Below are 20060 nucleotides of genomic sequence, written 5' to 3'. Positions count from 1 at the left end.
GAAGGCTATGTAGGCAGGGGTGGGGAACGTCAGGCCCGCGGGGCCCGGACGAGGCCCCCCGCGAAATCATTTGGTGTGGCCCGGGCCAAGGCAACCGCAGGCGGGAGGACTCGAACATTCAACAAATCTAGGTAGGAGCGAAAGCTGGAAAAGCAGTCGCGAGTAGCAACAACATCGTCAATAGCCAGCTGACATCATCATCTACCGCCACGCCCCGCCATAGAGAAGCAGTTCCAGCCCATCGCATTAGCGGTGAGTGAATTAAATGTTTGAGCAAGTATAACGGGCTAATAATTTAAGTTGATCATTTTGCGAATGATGTCATAAATATCCAAATGGCCTTTGGTAGGGTGGGGGGCACCTTTGCCTTTGTACTCACCCCTGGCTGATCTGTCGGCACACGGCGATGGACAGGTGACCGTTCCAGTTGTCGGCGCAGGCTGCGTGGAAGGACGCGGCCACACTCACGTCCACGGTTCCGCTGGACAGCTGCAGGCTGCGCGCGCACGCACACACACAGACACACAGACACACATAGACACACACACACATAGACACACACACATAGACACACACACACACACACAGACACACACACACACACAGACACACAGACACACAGACACACATAGACACACACGGACAACAACAACAACCGCCATTCGCCACTAAGTGGCGGTGACGTCACCACGACGCTTGTGCCAGGCCACGTGCACCTTGAGGCTGCCACGTGAAGTGTCGAACGCCCGCTGGCAGGAGGTCACGGGGCAGGCCCAGCAGGTGCCACGGGTCGACTGACTGAGATGACCGAGATGACTGGTTGATGCACCACCTGTGCCCCCTACTGTGCCAACCTGCTGTGCTTTAGCCACCCGGCGCTCCGCTCGTTGTTGTGAGCGTCGCTCTTCCACCCTCTGTTGTTGTTAGAGGGCGACTGCCACCAACTGCCCAGTAGCGTCCTTCACGAGCCTCCTCCACAGAGGCCGATCTTGACACCGCTGGTACCGGTCATCGGCAAGTCCACTCAGCTCCACATCCGCTTGTACCACGTCACTCCATCTCTTCTCTAGCCCGTACCGCGCCCGTCTAGCCCCCTCGATCTGGCCGAACAAAAGCTGTTTGGGCATGCGGTGATTGGGCATGCGGGCTACATGACCCAGCCAACGCAGCCTTGTCTATGGGAGGTGCTCACCGATGGGACTTCGTCCAGATCTTTCGAGGATTTGTGAGCTCCTCACACAATCCAGCCTGGTTAAACCCAGGATTGATAGTAGGCAGGCTAGCCTAAATGTTTCTAACCAGCGAAGATGTTCCATTAGGGGGGTCCACGTTTCGCAAGCGTAGAGAAGGGAGGGAATTACTGTGGCCGAGAAGACCCGAAGCTTCGTGCGGAGCGACAGACCAGGTAGCTTCCACACAGCATTACGCAACCGAAGAAAATATATTCCCACCCGACTTATTCGGAGTGAGACCTCTGCTATTAAACCGGAGCCGGTCATTAGCATACTGCCCAGGTATGGGAAACTCGGTATACATAATGTGGTTGACCAATCGGGAGCCATCCCTTGAATGCAACCGGGCATCGATCAGCCTCCCATTGTATCTGTACCAGATGGAAAATCCTCGTGGTCGAAATAGATGTTAAGTAATGTTGGAGCCAGAGGACATCCCTGTCGCACCCCAAGGTGTACAGGGAATGGCTGTGACTCCCAGCCACGTAGTTTACCCGGCCCTGCTCACCATCATGAAGGTCCTTAATGAGAATGACCAGAGGGTCAGGGACTCCAAAAGCACGAAGAACAACCCAGAGCCCAGGCCTACTGATGGTATCATAGGCCTTGACCAGGTCAATAAAGCACAGATGTAGGTCTTTTTGAAATTCGTTACACCTCTGTTGTAGCAGACGGACAGAAAATATGGCATCTGTGCAGGACCGCCCTTTCCTGAAACCGCATTGGGGCTCTGCAAGCCTCTCCTCAGCGTGCCTGGCAAGGCGATGTTGAATAATCCTTGCCAGGACCTTTCCCGGCACACTGAGGAGTGAGATGCCCCTGTAGTTGTTACAGTTTGTGCGGTCCCCCTTCTTAAAAAGGGGGACCACCAGGGCATCCTTACAATCCTGCAGAACCCGTCCAGTGGCCCAGACTGTTCTTATTATGTCATGTAGGGCAGTCTGCACACAAACGCCACCCTCCCTCAGCATTTCGCTTGGGAGATCGTTTACCCGGTGCCTTTCCTGGTCTCAGGCTCTCGATCGCCTTCAGTACTTGCTCAACAGATTGCACCTCAGCCAGCCACTCACAGGGGGTGACATCCTCCTCCAATATTTGAGGCACCGCAGCCCCAGCAGGGTCATCCCCACTTTGTGCCACGATGTTTTCCAGGCTGAGGGATTCCCCCTCCCCCAGGACTTCACAGAAATGTTCAGCAAATCAGCAAACCTGTTCCTGGGGGTCGGAGATTGGATCACCGTTCTTTCCCCTAATGATGGTAATAGGTGTGGCGCTGCAGGTTACTTTTTTGATGGAATTAAATCGGGATTTGTGATCGCAGGCCATTGAGGCAGACTCAATCTCCTCAGCAACCCGCGACCACCACCCATCCTTGCAGCGCCTCACGGCTCTCCGAACCTCCGAGCGAAGGCTGCTGTAAGCCTCCTCATTCTCTGACGTGGGATGCTGTAGCCAATGAGAGTGGGCCTGTCGCTTTTTCTCAACCATCCTGAACACCACCTCTGTCAACCAGGGTCTCTGGGGAGGTCTGGACCGCGTACCCAAAGCAGCCATTGCAGCTGCATGAGTCACAGTCCTAAACCTCGCCCATTTACCCTCGACGTCAGGAGGAGTGGGAGACGATGCCAACTCCAGCCGCAAGCGATGCTGAAATTCTCGCTTGCAACTTCCATCAGCTAGCTGAGACCAGACCACCTTAGGTTGGAATGGGGTCCTGGGTGTACACCTACCACCGGAGCAGAAGAATGGCAGGCGCATCTTACAGATGACAAGTCGATGGTCAGAGGGCAGATCAGCTCTACAGTAGGTCCTGGTGTCAAGGACATGGGCTCGTATCTGCTGGTCCGTCACTATCCAGTCCAGCAGATGTTCTTGTTTGGACCCGGCATGCATCCATGATGTTGTGTGGATGCGCCGATGCCAGAACAGCGTGTTGGTAATTACAAGCCCATGGGCTGCACAAAAATCTAGCAGCCTCCTACCGTTGTTATTGAGCTGATCTGGCCCATACCTTCCAATCAATCCAGACCAGGTGCCAGCATTATGACCAACTCGGGCATTGAAGTCACCCAACAAGATGACTCTATCCCAAGGGGCCCCTTCAGCCAGCACCTGTGACAGGAGGTCATAGAAGGCATCTGACTCATCGGCCTTGCCTGCATCCCTCCACAGATGTTCGTCTTCGGTGGGGGCATAAGTAACCACGACCACCACTCCTCGCCTCCGGTTAATGGGAATGCGAGCCCAAAGTAGCCTGGGGTTTACAGCTTCCCACACCTCACCGCCACGCTCCCACGTCCCCTTCATTATTTTGTTCATAAGAAGAGCCACACCCTGTTGTTTGGCAGTCTCCTGCCCCGAGTAGAGGACTGTCCACCCCTCATGGTGGCAGGAGCCAGAGCCGGTCCACCAGACCTGAATGCCACAGAGATCCAGGCGGTACCGGTCCAGCTCCCGACAGAGGAGTGGCAGCCTCTCCTCCGCAGTCAGCGTTCGGACATTCCACGTAGCCACACGTAGTGGCTTTTTGTTGTTTCTGGAGGAGCCCCGAGGGTAAAAATTCAATCTCCTGGCTCCGCCAGATGGGGTTTGGCCAGGAGACGTCATAGACGACTGTCTCCCCGGAGCCTCCGCCATAAGCTTATTAGTAAGATATTTTTCACGTGGTTTAGTGGTAATTTATTGAAGGTGGAGCGGTTACCATCCCCCATTTAGCCCTAGAGCCCCCATTTAGCCGCTGTGGTGGCCACAAACGCCCTGAGGGGAAAGGCCAATCAGAATTGGCCCTCCCCCCACGGCACTGCCCACAACAACGTTGCCCGTCCGGCACCACGGGGAGGTACGGGGTTGTTTTTTTGTCCCGTACACACAGACACACACAGACACACAGAAAGAAACACACACATAGAGATAGACACACACAGACGCATACACAGAAAGACACAGAAAGACACACACAGAAAGACACACACAGACACACACACATAGACACACACAGACACACAGACATACACAGACAGACACACACAGAGACACACAAGACACACACACAGACACACACACAGACACACACACAGACGCATACACAGAAAGACACACAGAAAGACACACACAGAAAGACACACACAGACACACAGACACACACACATAGACACACACAGACATACACAGACAGACACACACACAGAGACATACAAGACACACACACAGACACACACACAGACACACACACACAGACGCATACACAGAAAGACACACAGAAAGACACACACAGAAAGACACACACAGACACATAGACACACACACATAGACACACACAGACACACACACAGACATACACAGACAGACACACACACAGAGACACACAAGACACATATACACACAGACACACACACAGACACATACACAGACACACACACAGAGACACACAAGACACACAGACAAACACACAGACACACACACACACACGCGCACACACAAAGACAAAGTGTCCCCCTCGTGTGAGGCATTAACAGGCAAGTGCTGGGGCAAGTGCTGTGAGAATCTCTGCGTACGCGACCTCCGTGAGCACAGTTTGCTACGTACGGTGCAGAAGAAGTTCAACACCCCCCCCTACCTCCCCCCCCCCCCCCAGGTACCTGTGTGACTCCCCCTGAGCGAGGTGAACGCAGCCCTGTTCGTCCTTCCCGTCGCCGCAGTCGTCGGCGCCATCACAGGCGCGGAACGCGGGCACGCACGAGCGGTCTCCGCATGTGAACAGCAGCGGGCAGAAAGCTGCGGGTCGGGGCGGGCGGGCGTTGCGGACAAACAATAACAACAACAACAACAAACAACGAAACGATCACTTTAAAATTACGACTGAAAGACTTCCGCGACCGCGGGGATTCATTTTCGGTCAAGCCGGGCAGGCGCCGCGCGCGTACCGCAGTCCGTGGGCGTCTCGTCGGAGCCCTCGGCGCAGTCCACGTTCCCGTCGCAGAAGAGCTCTTCGTAGACGCACGCCGTGCTGTTGCGGCACTGTTGCTGGCCCCACGAGCAGACGTCTGGAGCGAGACGCGCACAGAGGCAAGAGGTTCACCCGGGATAGCCTCGACAGTCTGGTGGGGCAAGTGCCCGGTTTGTTTTTGTTTTCCCACCTCCCCCCCCCCCCCAGCCCCAAATTATTGTTATTTTGCCCGCCGGATCCTCTGATCATGATGACGGTTGTGCACACGTCCTAGATATGGTCCAGCGAAGATTTAACCGTAGCGACAAGTTGCGGGTTGTCAGCGGTCCTTTAAGGGACTGCTGGGGCGGGCAAGTGCTGTTAGTGAGCGAGTAGCAAGACCCCCCCTATGAAGGGCGGCAGGGCGCACGAGGGCGGTGCGTGACCAGGACCACGCACGCCCCGGGCAGCCGTTGAACTTCCTTCGCACTGTACGTGGCCAACCGTGGAGCAGCAGCGCTAACCGCTTGCGCCACCGCTCCCCGCTAGCGCCGCCGCTCCCCGCTAGCGCCGCCGCTCCCCGCTAGTGCCACCGCTCCCCGCTAGCGCCACCGCTTCCCCGCTAGCGCTACCGCTTCCCCGCTAGCGCCACCGCTCCCCGCTAACGCCGCCGCTCCCCACTAGCGCTGCCGCTCCCCGTTAGCGCCACCGCTCCCCGCTAGCGCTTCCTCGCTAGCGCCACTGCTCCCCGCTAGCGCCACCGCTCCCCGCTAGCGCTACCGCTTCCCCGCTAGCGCCGCCGCTCCCCACTTGTGCAGCCGTTCCCCGCTTGCGTCACCGCTCCCCGCTTTCGCTACCGCTCCCCGCTAGCGCCGCCGCTCCCCGCTCGCGCTACCGATCCCCGCTAGCGCTACCGCTCTCCGCTTGTGCTACCGCTCCCCTACACACACAAGACAAAGACCCCCCCCCCCCCCCCATGTAGCCTTAGCAGGCTGCTTGGCAAAGTGCTGTTAGTAGCGAGTAGCAGCACACTATGAAGGCCGGCACGGCGTCTGTGACAACCACAATAGCTAAACAGGGCTCTGGACGGGTGCGAGGGGCTGATAACCCCTCCACCTTCAAGAAATTACCACTAAACCACGACTTAAATATATAACTAATAAGCTTGTACCGGAGGCCCCGGGGGGACAGGCGTCTATGACGTCTCCTGGCCAAACCCCAATTGGCGGAGCCAGGAGATTGAATCTTTACCCTCGGGGCTCCTCCAGAAACAACGAAAAGCCACTTCGTGTGGCCACGTGGAATGTTCGAATGCTCAGTGCGGAGGATAGGCTGCCACTCCTCTGTCGGGAGCTGGACCGGTACCGCCTGGATCTCTGTGGCATTCAGGAGGTCCGGTGGACCGATTCTGGCTCCTGCCACCATGAGGGGTGGATAGTCCTCTACTCGGGGAAGGAGACTGCCAAACAACAGGGTATGGCTCTTCTTTTGAACAAAAGAATGAAGGGGGCGGAGGAGCGTGGTGGTGAGGTGTGGGAAGCTGTAAGCCCTAGGCTACTTGGAGCTTGCCTTCCCATCAAATGGAGGCGAGGAGTGGCGGTCGTGGTTACTTATGCCCCCACCGAAGACGAACATCCGTGGAGGGATGCAGGCAAAGCCAGATGCCTTCTATGACCTCCTGTCACAGGTGCTGGCTAAAGTGGCCCCTCGGGATAGAGTCATCTTGTTGGGTGACTTCAATGCCCGAGTTGGTCATGTTGCTGGCACCTGGTCTGGAGTGCTTGGAGGGCATGGGCCAGATCAGCTCAATAACAACGGTAGGAGGCTGCTAGATTTTTGTGCAGCCCATGGGCTTGTAATTACCAACACGCTGTTCCGGCATCGGCGCATCCACACAACATCATGGATGCATGCCGAGTCCAAGCAAGAACATCTGCTGGACTACATAGTGACAGACCAGCGGATGTGAGCCCATGTCCTTGACACCAGGACCTACCGTGGAACTGATCTGCCCTCTGACCATCTGTAAGATGCGCCTGCCATTCTTCCACTCCGGTGGTGCGTGTACACCCAGGACCCCATTCCAACCTAAGGCGGCCTGGTCTCAGTTAGCTGATGAAAGTTGCAAGCGAGAATTTCATCATCGCTTGCAGCTGGGGTTGGCATCGTCCCCCACTCCTCCTGATGTCGAGGGTAAATGGGTGAGGATTAGGACTATGACTCATGCAGCTGCAATGGCTGCTTTGGGTACACGGTCCAGACCTCCCCAGAGACCCTGGCTGACAGAGGAGGTGTTCAGGATAGACACACACACACATCGGTTACAGAATCCCACGTCAGAGAATGAGGATGCTTACAGCAGCCTTCACTCTGAGGTTCAGAGAGCCGTGAGGCGCTGCAAGGATGGGTGGTGGTCGCAAGTTGCTGAGGAGATGGAGTCTGCCTCAGTGGCCCGTGATCACAAATCCCTATTTAACTCCATTAAAAAAGTAACCTGCAGCACCACACCTATTACCATAATTAGGGGAAAAAACGGTGATCCAACCTCCGACCCCGAGGAACAGGTTTGCAGATTTGCTGAGCATTTCTGTGAGGTCCTGGGGGAGGGGAAATCCCTCAGCCAGGAAAACATTGTGGCACAAAGTGGGGATGACCCTGCTGAGGCTGCGGTGCCTCAAATATTGGAAGAAGTCACCCCCTGTGAGTGGCTGGTCGAGGTGCCCTCTATTGAGGAAGTACTGAAGGCGATCCGGAGTCTGAGACCAGAAAAGGCACCGGGCAGAGATTATCTCCCAAGCGAAATGCTGAGAGAGGGTGGCGTTTGTGCACAGACTGCCCTATATGACTTCATAACAACAGTCTGGGCCACTGTACGGGTTCCGCAGGATTGGAAGGATGCCCTGGTGGTCCCCCTCTTTAGGAAGGGGGACCGGACAGACTGTAACAACTACAGGGGCCAGGAAAGGTCCTGGCAAGGATTATTCAACATCGCCTTGCTAGGCACGCTGAGGGGAGGCTTGAGGAGCCCCAATGCGGTGTCAGGAAAGGGCGGTCCTGCACAGATGCCATATTTTCTGTCCGTCTGCTACAGCAGAGGTGTAGGGAATTCCAACAAGACCTACATCTCTGCTTTATTGACCTGGTCAAGGCCTATGATACCATCAGTAGGCCTGGGCTCTGGGTTGTTCTTCGAGCTTTCGGAGTCCCTGACCCTCTGCTCACGATCATTAAGGACCTTCATGATGGTGAGCGGGCCCGGGTGAAACTACGTGGCCGGGAGTCAGAGCCATTCCCTGTACACCTTGGGGTGCAACAGGGATGTCCTCTGGCCCCCACATTATTTAACATCTATTTTTAGCACGTAGTTCGTGATGCCTTCAATAGCTGTACCGGGGGAATTTCCATTTGGTACAGATATAATGGGAGGCTGATCGATGCCCAGGTGCGGTCAAGGGATGGCTCCCTATTGCTCAACAACGTTATGTATGCCGATGATTTGGTAATAGCTGCTCAATCAGAGGAGGAGTTGGAGATGCTGCTGCTGAGACTGGAGCGTGCCACTAAGAGGTGGGGGCCTTACCATCAACCCCACCATAACTAAGCACCTGTCTGGGTATTTTGTACCATTGGACACTCCACCCCTACAACTCCCCAATCGGTGATGGGGCAGTTGTGGAGAGAGTGGAGAGTTTCCCATACCTGGGCAGTGTACGTATGACCGGCTCCAGTTTAACAGCAGATGTCTCACTCCGAATCAGTCGAGCGGCAATATCTTTTCATGGGTTTCGTAATGCTGTGTGGAAGCTACCTGGTCTGTCGCTCCGCACTAAGCTCCAGGTCTTCTTGGCCACAGTCATTCCCTCCCTTCTCTACACTAGTAGGTGTGTGTGTCTCTGTCTGTGTGTCTGTGTGTGAGCGGAGCGCCGGGTGGCTAAAGCACAGCAGGTTGGCACAGTAGGGGGCATAGGTGGTGCACCAGCCAGTCATCTCAGTCAGTCGACCCGTGGGTGACCTCCTGCCCGCGGGCGTTCGACACTTCACGTGGCCTCAAGGTGCACATGGCCTGGCACAAGCGTCGTGGTGATGTCACCCCCACTTAGTGGCGAATGGCGGTTGTTTTTGTTGTGTGTCTGTGTGTGTCTCTGTGTGTGTCTGTGTGTGTGTCTCTGTGTGTATGTGTGTGTTGGTATGTCTGTGTGTGTCTGTGTGTGTGTCTGTGTGTCTCTGTGTGTATATGTGTGTTGGTGTGTCTGTGTGTCTGTTTGTGTGTGTCTGTGTGTCTGTGTGTATGCCTGTGTGTGTGTCTGTGTGTGTCTCTGTGTGTGTCTGTGTGTGTTGGTGTGTCTGTGTGTGTATCTGTGTGTCTCTATGTGTATGTGTGTGTCTGTGTGTGTAGGTGTGTCTGTGTGTCTGTTTGTGTGTTTCTGTGTGTCTGCGTGTATGCCTGTGTGTGTGTCCGTGTGTGTCTCTGTGTGTATGTGTGTGTCTGTGTGTGTTGGTGTGTCTGTGTGTCTGTTTTTGTGTGTCTGTGTGTCTGTCTGTATGTCTGTGTGTGTGTCTGTGTGTGTCTCTGTGTGTATGTGTGTGTCTGTGTGTGTTGGTGTGTCTGTGTGTGTTGGTGTGTCTGTCTGTGTGCTGTTTGTGTGTGTCTGTGTGTCTGTGTGTCTGTCTGTATGTCTGTGTATGTCTATGTGTGTGTCTCTGTGTGTATGTGTGTGTCTGTGTGTGTGTCTGTGTGTGTCTCTGTGTGTATGTGTGTGTGGTGTTGAGCATCGTACGTAGCCAGCCGTGCTAATCGAACAATCGACTTCCATCTGCTATAATAACAATGCTGTTGAATCAACAGCAAGAATATTCTTTTATCAAACTAACAGCCTGTTGGGGTCAAGTGCTGTTCGTAGCGAGAAGCAGCAGCACGTACGAAGGGCGGCACTGTGGCAACACGAGGGGGTGGGTGGGTGAGTGGGGCAGTGAGTGGGTGGGTGAGCGGGTGGGTGGGTGAGTGGGTGAGTGGGTGAGTGGGTGGGTGGGTGAGTGAGTGGGTGGGTGGGTGAGCGGGTGGGTGGGTGAGTGGGTAGGTGAGCGGGTGGGTGGGTGGGTGAGTGAGTGAGTGGGTGGGTGGGTGAGTGGGTGGGTGGGTGAGTGAGTGGATGGGTGGATGAGTGGGTGGGTGAGTGAGTGAGTGGGTAGGTGAGCGGGTGGGTTGCTGGGTGAGTGAGTGGGTGAGTGGGTGGGTGGATGAGTGAGTGGGTGGGTGGGTGGGTGCGTGAGTGGGTGGGTGGGTGAGTGGGTGGGTGGTGAGTGGGTGGGTGGGTGGGTGAGTGGGTGGATGAGTGGGTGGATGAGTGGGTGGGTGGGTGGGTGAGTGGGTGAGTGGGTGAGTGGGTGAGTGAATGGGTGGGTGGATGAGTGGGTGGGTGAGTGAGTGGGTGGGTAGGTGAGGGGGTGGGTGGGTGGGTGAGTGAGTGAGTGGGTGAGTGGGTGAGTGGGTGGATGAGTGGGTGGGTGGGTGCGTGAGTGAGTGGTGAGTGGGTGAGTGGGTGGATGAGTGGGTGGATGAGTGGGTGGGTGGGTGAGTGGGTGAGTGGGTGGATGAGTGGGTGGATAAGTGGGTGGATGAGTGGTGGGTGGGTGAGTGGATGGCCAGCAACCACGCACGCCCTGGCCACCTTGTGCTATGCACGCATCCCAGAAGCAGGGCCTTGCATTTTGGTGACCCACGCTGCACTCATGAGTCCCAATCCCGCAATTGCCCATCACTGCATCCGCTGCCTCTAGCAATTAATCATTTTGCAACGGTCTCCCGGGCACAACGGGACCACAATGCAGTTCTCCCGGAGCCGGTGATGGTATTGTTGTTGTTTGTTTGTTTACATTGAAATCGTCACTCACCTGTCGAGGGTGCTTTGGTGGTGGTCGTTTTCCCTGCACGCCGGGGACACAAACAACCCAACGTCAACACCACAGCGCGACGCCGCTGAGCCAAACCTCCACGCACTTCCCAAAAGCAGCACCACGCCCCGGCCGCCTTTGTCTCCCCCGGTGGCGATGTTTACCGCACACCGCACCGGGTGCTCGTTTTGAGGCTGAGTCCACCTAGGGGAGGGCTCAGCAGCAGGACCCAGTTGGTATTTGGCCGTGAGCGGGAATCGAACTCGGGTATAGCCAGGTTCGTAGCGGAGCGCGCCGGCAGCTGCACTACCGCTCCCCATACACACACACACACACACGTGTACACATGACACACACACACACGTGTACACATGACACACACACACGTGTACACATGACACACACACACGTGTACACATGACACACACACACACGTGTACACATGACACACACACACGTGTACACATGACACACACACACGTGTACACATGACACACACACACACGTGTACACATGACACACACACACACGTGTACACATGACACACACACACGTGTACACATGACACACACACACGTGTACACATGACACACTTACACGTGTACACATGACACACACACGTGTACACATGACACACACACGTGTACACATGACACACACACACGTGTACACATGACACACACACACACGTGTACACATGACACACACACGCGTGTACACATGACACACACACGTGTACACATGACACACACACGTGTACACATGACACACACACGTGTACAATGACACACACACACGTGTACACATGAAACACACACGCGTACACACATGACACACACACACACGCGTGCACACATGACACACATACACGCGTGTACACACATGACACACAGACACGCGTGTACACATGACACACACACACACACGTGCACACACGTGACACGCACACACGTGTACATACATGACACACACGCGTTCACACATGACACGCACACACACACACGTGTGCACACATGACACACACACACGCGTACACACATGACACGCACACACGCGTGCACACATGACACCCACACACACGTGTACACACATGACACACACACACGCGTACACACATGACACACACACGTGTACATACATGACACACACACACGCGTGCACACATGACACACACACACACGCGTGCACACATGACACGCACACACACACGTGTACACACATGGCACACACACACACGCGTGCACACATAACACACACACGCGTGTACATACATGACACACACACGTGTAAACGCATGACACAGACACGTGTACACACATGACACACACACGTGTACACACATGGCACACACACACACGTGTACACACATGACACACACACGCGTACACACATGACACACACACGCGTACACACATGACACACACGCGTGCACACATGACACACACACATGCGTACACACATGACACACACACGTGTGCACACATGACACACACACATGCGTACATACGACACACACACACGTGTATACACATGACACACACACGCGTACACACATGACACACACACATACGTGTACACACATGACACGCACACACATGCGTACACACATGACACACACACACGCGTACACACATGACACACACACATGCGTACAAACATGACACACACACACACATGCGTTCACACATGACACACACACACGCGTACACACATGACACACACACACACGCGTACACACATCACACACACACACATGCGTACACACATGACACACACACACACACGCGTACACACATGACACACACACGTGCGCGAGAGCGGTGTTGTGGGGGGGGGCAGAGTACAGATTGTCCCTTCACCTGGCTCAGGAGTTGTTTTGGGGGTAGTTGTTTTGGGGGTAGTTGTTGTTTTGGGGGTAGTTGTTGTTTTGGGGGTGCTCGTTTCTCCTGCACGCAAAGCGAGATGGGGTGGCGGTGGACAAAAGTCGACTTCGGTCAACTCCACTCTCTCCATTTAGAAGGAGAGAGAAAGCATGAACGTCTTCTTCACTTTCGACGCACGCTACCTCTGAATAGACCTCGGCAAGCTAAGGTCAAAGGTCAAGGCAACGGGCCTACCTTTACCTTACCTTTTACAACTTTCCCCATACAAATGACCCGATTGCAGGGTGGTAATTACCGGGGCACTACAACACGTGAAGAAGGTTTGTAGAAGGTAGATGCTAGGTAGAGTGCTTTATTCATATTGAAGACTCTCAATGATTCCAATTTTAAATGGATGCCACAGACTGCGCCACGAAGCTTTTAGCGAGCGGTAAACAGGGTAGTAGGTAAACAAGGCAGTAGGTAAACAAGGTGATAGGTAAACAAGGTAGTAGGTAAACAGGGTAGTAGGTAAACACAGTGATAGGTAAACAAGGTGATAGGTAAACAAGGTAGTAGGTAAACAGGGTAGTAGGTAAACAAGGTGATAGGTAAACAGGGTAGTAGGTAAACAGGGTAGTAGGTAAACAGAGCAGTAGGTAAACAGGGTTGTAGGTAAACAGGGTAGTAGGTAAACAGGGTAGTAGGTAAACAAGGTAGTAGGTAAACAAGGTAGAAGGTAAACAGGGTAGTAGGTAAACAGGGTAGTAGGTAAACAAGGTGATAGGTAAACAGGGTAGTAGGTAAACAGAATAGTAGGCAAACAAGGTAGAAGCTAAACAGGGTTGTAGGCAAACAGGGTAGTAGGTAAACAGTGTAGTAGGTAAACAAGGTAGTAGGTAAACAAGGTGATAGTTAAACAAGGTAGTAGGTAAACAGGGTAGTAGGTAAACAAAGTGATAGGTAAACAAGGTAGTAGGTATACAGGGTAGTAGGTAAACAGGGTAGTAGGTAAACAGAGTAGTAGGTAAACAGGATTGTAGGTAAACAGGGTAGTAGGTAAACAAGGTGATAGGTAAACAAGGTAGTAGGTAAACAGGGTAGTAGGTAAACAAGATGATAGTTAAACAAGGTAGTAAGTAAACAGGGTAGTAGGTAAACAAGGTGATAGGTAAACAAGGTAGTAGGTAAACAAGGTAGTAGGTAAACAAGGTGATAGTTAAACAAGGTAGTAGGTAAACAGGGTAGTAGGTAAACAAAGTGATAGGTAAACAAGGTAGTAGGTAAACAGGGTAGTAGTTAAACAGGGTAGTAGGTAAACAGAGTAGTAGGTAAACAGGGTTGTAGGTAAACAGCGTGATAGGTAAACAGGGTAGTAGGTAAACAGGGTAGTAGGTAAACAGGGTAGTAGGTAAACAAGGTGAGAGTTAAACAAGGTAGTAGGTAAACAGGGTAGTAGGTAAACAAAGTGATAGGTAAACAAGGTAGTAGGTAAACAAGGTGATAGGTAAACAGGGTAGTAGGTAAACAAAGTGATTGGTAAACAGGGTAGTAGGTAAACAAGGTGATAGGTAAACAAGACAGTAGGTAAACAGGGTAGTAGGTAAACAAGGTGATAGGTAAACAAGGTAGTAGGTAAACAGGGTAGTAGGTAAACAAGGTGATAGGTAAACAAGGTAGTAGGTAAACAGGGTAGTAGGTAAACAAGGTAGTAGGTAAACAAGGTGATAGGTAAACAATGCAGTAGGTAAACAGGGTAGTAGGTAAACAAGGTGATAGGTAAACATGGTAGTAGGTAAACAGGGTAGTAGGTAAACAGGGTAGTAGGTAAACAGAGTAGTAGGTAAACAGGGTTGTAGGTAAACAGGGTAGTAGGTAAACAAGGTGATAGGTAAACAAGGTAGTAGGTAAACAGGGTAGTAGGTAAACAAGATGATAGGTAAACAAGGTAGTAGGTAAACAGGGTAGTAGGTAAACAAAGTGATAGGTAAACAAGGTAGTAGGTAAACAGGGTAGTAGGTAAACAGGGTAGTAGGTAAACAAGGTGATAGTTAAACAAGGTAGTAGGTAAACAGGGTAGTAGGTAAACAAAGTGATAGGTAAACAAGGTAGTAGGTAAACAAGGTGATAGGTAAACAGGGTAGTAGGTAAACAAAGTGATAGGTAAACAGGGTAGTAGGTAAACAAGGTGATAGGTAAACAAGACAGTAGGTAAACAGGGTAGTAGGTAAACAAGGTGATAGGTAAACAAGGTAGTAGGTAAACAGGGTAGTAGGTAAACAAGGTGATAGGTAAACAAGGTAGTAGGTAAACAGGGTAGTAGGTAAACAAGGTAGTAGGTAAACAAGGTGATAGGTAAACAATGCAGTAGGTAAACAGGGTAGTAGGTAAACAAGGTGATAGGTAAACAGGGTAGTAGGTAAACAGGGTAGTAGGTAAACAGGGTAGTAGGTAAACAAGGTGATAGGTAAACAAGGTAGTAGGTAAACAGGGTAGTAGGTAAACAAGGTAGTAGGTATACAGGGTAGTAGATAAACAAGGTAGTAGGTAAACAGGGTAGTAGGTAAACAAGGTGATAGGTAAACAGGGTAGTAGGTAAACAGGGTAGTAGGTAAACAGGGTAGTAGGTAAACAGAGCAGTAGGTAAACAGGGTTGTAGGTAAACAGGGTAGTAGGTAAACAGGGTAGTAGGTAAACAAGCTAGTAGGTAAACAAGGTAGAAGGTAAACAGGGTAGTAGGTAAACAGGGTAGTAGGTAAACAAGGTGATAGGTAAACAGGGTAGTAGGTAAACAGAATAGTAGGCAAACAAGGTAGAGGCTAAACAGGGTTGTAGGCAAACAGGGTAGTAGGTAAACAGTGTAGTAGGTAAACAAGGTAGTAGGTAAACAAGGTGATAGTTAAACAAGGTAGTAGGTAAACAGGGTAGTAGGTAAACAAAGTGATAGGTAAACAAGGTAGTAGGTATACAGGGTAGTAGGTAAACAGGGTAGTAGGTAAACAGAGTAGTAGGTAAACAGGATTGTAGGTAAACAGGGTAGTAGGTAAACAAGGTGATAGGTAAACAAGGTAGTAGGTAAACAGGGTAGTAGGTAAACAAGATGATAGTTAAACAAGGTAGTAAGTAAACAGGGTAGTAGGTAAACAAGGTGATAGGTAAACAAGGTAGTAGGTAAACAAGGTAGTAGGTAAACAAGGTGATAGTTAAACAAGGTAGTAGGTAAACAGGGTAGTAGGTAAACAAAGTGATAGGTAAACAAGGTAGTAGGTAAACAGGGTAGTAGTTAAACAGGGTAGTAGGTAAACAGAGTAGTAGGTAAACAGGGTTGTAGGTAAACAGCGTGATAGGTAAACAGGGTAGTAGGTAAACAGGGTAGTAGGTAAACAGGGTAGTAGGTAAACAAGGTGAGAGTTAAACAAGGTAGTAGGTAAACAGGGTACTAGGTAAACAAAGTGATAGGTAAACAAGGTAGTAGGTAAACAAGGTGATAGGTAAACAGGGTAGTAGGTAAACAAAGTGATTGGTAAACAGGGTAGTAGGTAAACAAGGTGATAGGTAAACAAGACAGTAGGTAAACAGGGTAGTAGGTAAACAAGGTGATAGGTAAACAAGGTAGTAGGTAAACAGGGTAGTAGGTAAACAAGGTGATAGGTAAACAAGGTAGTAGGTAAACAGGGTAGTAGGTAAACAAGGTAGTAGGTAAACAAGGTGATAGGTAAACAATGCAGTAGGTAAACAGGGTAGTAGGTAAACAAGGTGATAGGTAAACAGGGTAGTAGGTAAACAGGGTAGTAGGTAAACAGGGTAGTAGGTAAACAGAGTAGTAGGTAAACAGGGTTGTAGGTAAACAGGGTAGTAGGTAAACAGGGTAGTAGGTAAACAAGGTAGTAGGTAAACAAGGTAGAAGGTAAACAAGGTAGTAGGTAAACAAGGTGATAGGTAAACAAAGTAGTAGGTAAACAGGGTAGTAGGTAAACAAGGTGATAGGTAAACAAGGTACTTGGTAAACAGGGTAGTAGGTAAACAAGGTGATAGGTAAACAAGGTAGTAGGTAAACAGGGTATTTGGTAAACAAGGTAGTAGGTAAACAAGGTGATAGGTAAACAAGGTAGTAGGTAAACAAGGTAGTAGGTAAACAAGGTGATAGGTAAACAAGGTAGTAGGTAAACAGGGTATTAGGTAAACAAGGTAGCAGGTAAACAAGGTAATAGGTAAACAAGGTAGTAGACAAACAGGGTAGTAGGTAAACAAGGTGATAGGTAAACAAGGTAGTAGGTAAACAGGGTAGTAGGTAAACAAAGTGATAGGTAAACAAGGTAGTAGGTCAACAAGGTAGTAGGTAAACAAGGTAGTAGGTAAACAAGGTGATAGTTAAACAAGGTAGTAGGTAAACAGGGTAGTAGGTAAACAAAGTGATAGGTAAACAAGGTAGTAGGTAAACAGGGTAGTAGTTAAACAGAGTAGTAGGTAAACAGGGTTGTAGGTAAACAGCGTGATAGGTAAACAGGGTAGTAGGTAAACAGGGTAGTAGGTAAACAGGGTAGTAGGTAAACAAGGTGAGAGTTAAACAAGGTAGTAGGTAAACAGGGTAGTAGGTAAACAAAGTGATAGGTAAACAAGGTAGTAGGTAAACAAGGTGATAGGTAAACAGGGTAGTAGGTAAACAAAGTGATTGGTAAACAGGGTAGTAGGTAAACAAGGTGATAGGTAAACAAGACAGTAGGTAAACAGGGTAGTAGGTAAACAAGGTGATAGGTAAACAAGGTAGTAGGTAAACAGGGTAGTAGGTAAACAAGGTGATAGGTAAACAAGGTAGTAGGTAAACAGGGTAGTAGGTAAACAAGGTAGTAGGTAAACAAGGTGATAGGTAAACAATGCAGTAGGTAAACAGGGTAGTAGGTAAACAAAGTGATAGGTAAACAGGGTAGTAGGTAAACACGGTAGTAGGTAAACAGGGTAGTAGGTAAACAGAGTAGTAGGTAAACAGGGTTGTAGGTAAACAGGGTAGTAGGTAAACAGAATAGTAGGCAAACAAGGTAGAAGCTAAACAGGGTTGTAGGCAAACAGGGTAGTAGGTAAACAGTGTAGTAGGTAAACAAGGTAGTAGGTAAACAAGGTGATAGTTAAACAAGGTAGTAGGTAAACAGGGTAGTAGGTAAACAAAGTGATAGGTAAACAAGGTAGTAGGTATACAGGGTAGTAGGTAAACAGGGTAGTAGGTAAACAGAGTAGTAGGTAAACAGGATTGTAGGTAAACAGGGTAGTAGGTAAACAAGGTGATAGGTAAACAAGGTAGTAGGTAAACAGGGTAGTAGGTAAACAAGATGATAGTTAAACAAGGTAGTAAGTAAACAGGGTAGTAGGTAAACAAGGTGATAGGTAAACAAGGTAGTAGGTAAACAAGGTAGTAGGTAAACAAGGTGATAGTTAAACAAGGTAGTAGGTAAACAGGGTAGTAGGTAAACAAAGTGATAGGTAAACAAGGTAGTAGGTAAACAGGGTAGTAGTTAAACAGGGTAGTAGGTAAACAGAGTAGTAGGTAAACAGGGTTGTAGGTAAACAGCGTGATAGGTAAACAGGGTAGTAGGTAAACAGGGTAGTAGGTAAACAGGGTAGTAGGTAAACAAGGTGAGAGTTAAACAAGGTAGTAGGTAAACAGGGTAGTAGGTAAACAAAGTGATAGGTAAACAAGGTAGTAGGTAAACAAGGTGATAGGTAAACAGGGTAGTAGGTAAACAAAGTGATTGGTAAACAGGGTAGTAGGTAAACAAGGTGATAGGTAAACAAGACAGTAGGTAAACAGGGTAGTAGGTAAACAAGGTGATAGGTAAACAAGGTAGTAGGTAAACAGGGTAGTAGGTAAACAAGGTGATAGGTAAACAAGGTAGTAGGTAAACAGGGTAGTAGGTAAACAAGGTAGTAGGTAAACAAGGTGATAGGTAAACAATGCAGTAGGTAAACAGGGTAGTAGGTAAACAAGGTGATAGGTAAACAGGGTAGTAGGTAAACAGGGTAGTAGGTAAACAGGGTAGTAGGTAAACAGAGTAGTAGGTAAACAGGGTTGTAGGTAAACAGGGTAGTAGGTAAACAGGGTAGTAGGTAAACAAGGTAGTAGGTAAACAAGGTAGAAGGTAAACAAGGTAGTAGGTAAACAAGGTGATAGGTAAACAAAGTAGTAGGTAAACAGGGTAGTAGGTAAACAAGGTGATAGGTAAACAAGGTACTTGGTAAACAGGGTAGTAGGTAAACAAGGTGATAGGTAAACAAGGTAGTAGGTAAACAGGGTATTTGGTAAACAAGGTAGTAGGTAAACAAGGTGATAGGTAAACAAGGTAGTAGGTAAACAAGGTAGTAGGTAAACAAGGTGATAGGTAAACAAGGTAGTAGGTAAACAGGGTATTAGGTAAACAAGGTAGCAGGTAAACAAGGTAATAGGTAAACAAGGTAGTAGACAAACAGGGTAGTAGGTAAACAAGGTGATAGGTAAACAAGGTAGTAGGTAAACAGGGTAGTAGGTAAACAAAGTGATAGGTAAACAAGGTAGTAGGTCAACAGGGTAGTAGGCAAACAGGGTAGTAGGTAAACAAAGTGATAGGTAAACAAGGTAGTAGGTATACAGGGTAGTAGGTAAACAGGGTAGTAGGTAAACAGAGTAGTAGGTAAACAGGATTGTACGTAAACAGGGTAGTAGGTAAACAAGGTGATAGGTAAACAAGGTAGTAGGTAAACAGGGTAGTAGGTAAACAAGATGATAGTTAAACAAGGTAGTAAGTAAACAGGGTAGTAGGTAAACAAGGTGATAGGTAAACAAGGTAGTAGGTAAACAAGGTAGTAGGTAAACAAGGTGATAGTTAAACAAGGTAGTAGGTAAACAGGGTAGTAGGTAAACAAAGTGATAGGTAAACAAGGTAGTAGGTAAACAGGGTAGTAGTTAAACAGAGTAGTAGGTAAACAGGGTTGTAGGTAAACAGCGTGATAGGTAAACAGGGTAGTAGGTAAACAGGGTAGTAGGTAAACAGGGTAGTAGGTAAACAAGGTGAGAGTTAAACAAGGTAGTAGGTAAACAGGGTAGTAGGTAAACAAAGTGATAGGTAAACAAGGTAGTAGGTAAACAAGGTGATAGGTAAACAGGGTAGTAGGTAAACAAAG

The 20060-nt window shown here is 49.8% G+C and overlaps 1 protein-coding gene across 1 annotated transcript in view; it reads right to left on the bottom strand.

Annotated features, from left to right (window-relative positions):
• LOC116955839 (MAM and LDL-receptor class A domain-containing protein 1-like) overlaps positions 1-20060 on the bottom strand; it is a 112062-nt gene that overhangs the window by 73445 nt on the left and 18557 nt on the right. Inside the window, exons 7-11 of the mRNA XM_076053755.1 lie at positions 12909-12995; positions 11050-11082; positions 5156-5275; positions 4871-5006; positions 380-496 (exon numbers count right to left, since the gene is read on the bottom strand). Coding sequence (XP_075909870.1) covers positions 380-496; positions 4871-5006; positions 5156-5275; positions 11050-11082; positions 12909-12995 — 493 coding nt within the window. The remainder of the gene's footprint in view (positions 1-379; positions 497-4870; positions 5007-5155; positions 5276-11049; positions 11083-12908; positions 12996-20060) is intronic.

This window comes from Petromyzon marinus, chromosome 62 (assembly GCF_048934315.1).
Source record: "Petromyzon marinus isolate PM22_M1 ecotype Great Lakes invasive population chromosome 62, UKy_Petmar_22M1.pri1.0, whole genome shotgun sequence".
Lineage (NCBI taxonomy): Eukaryota > Metazoa > Chordata > Hyperoartia > Petromyzontiformes > Petromyzontidae > Petromyzon > Petromyzon marinus.
The sequence above is the reverse complement of the archived record's forward strand: the minus strand, read 5'-3'. Positions and strand labels throughout refer to the sequence as shown.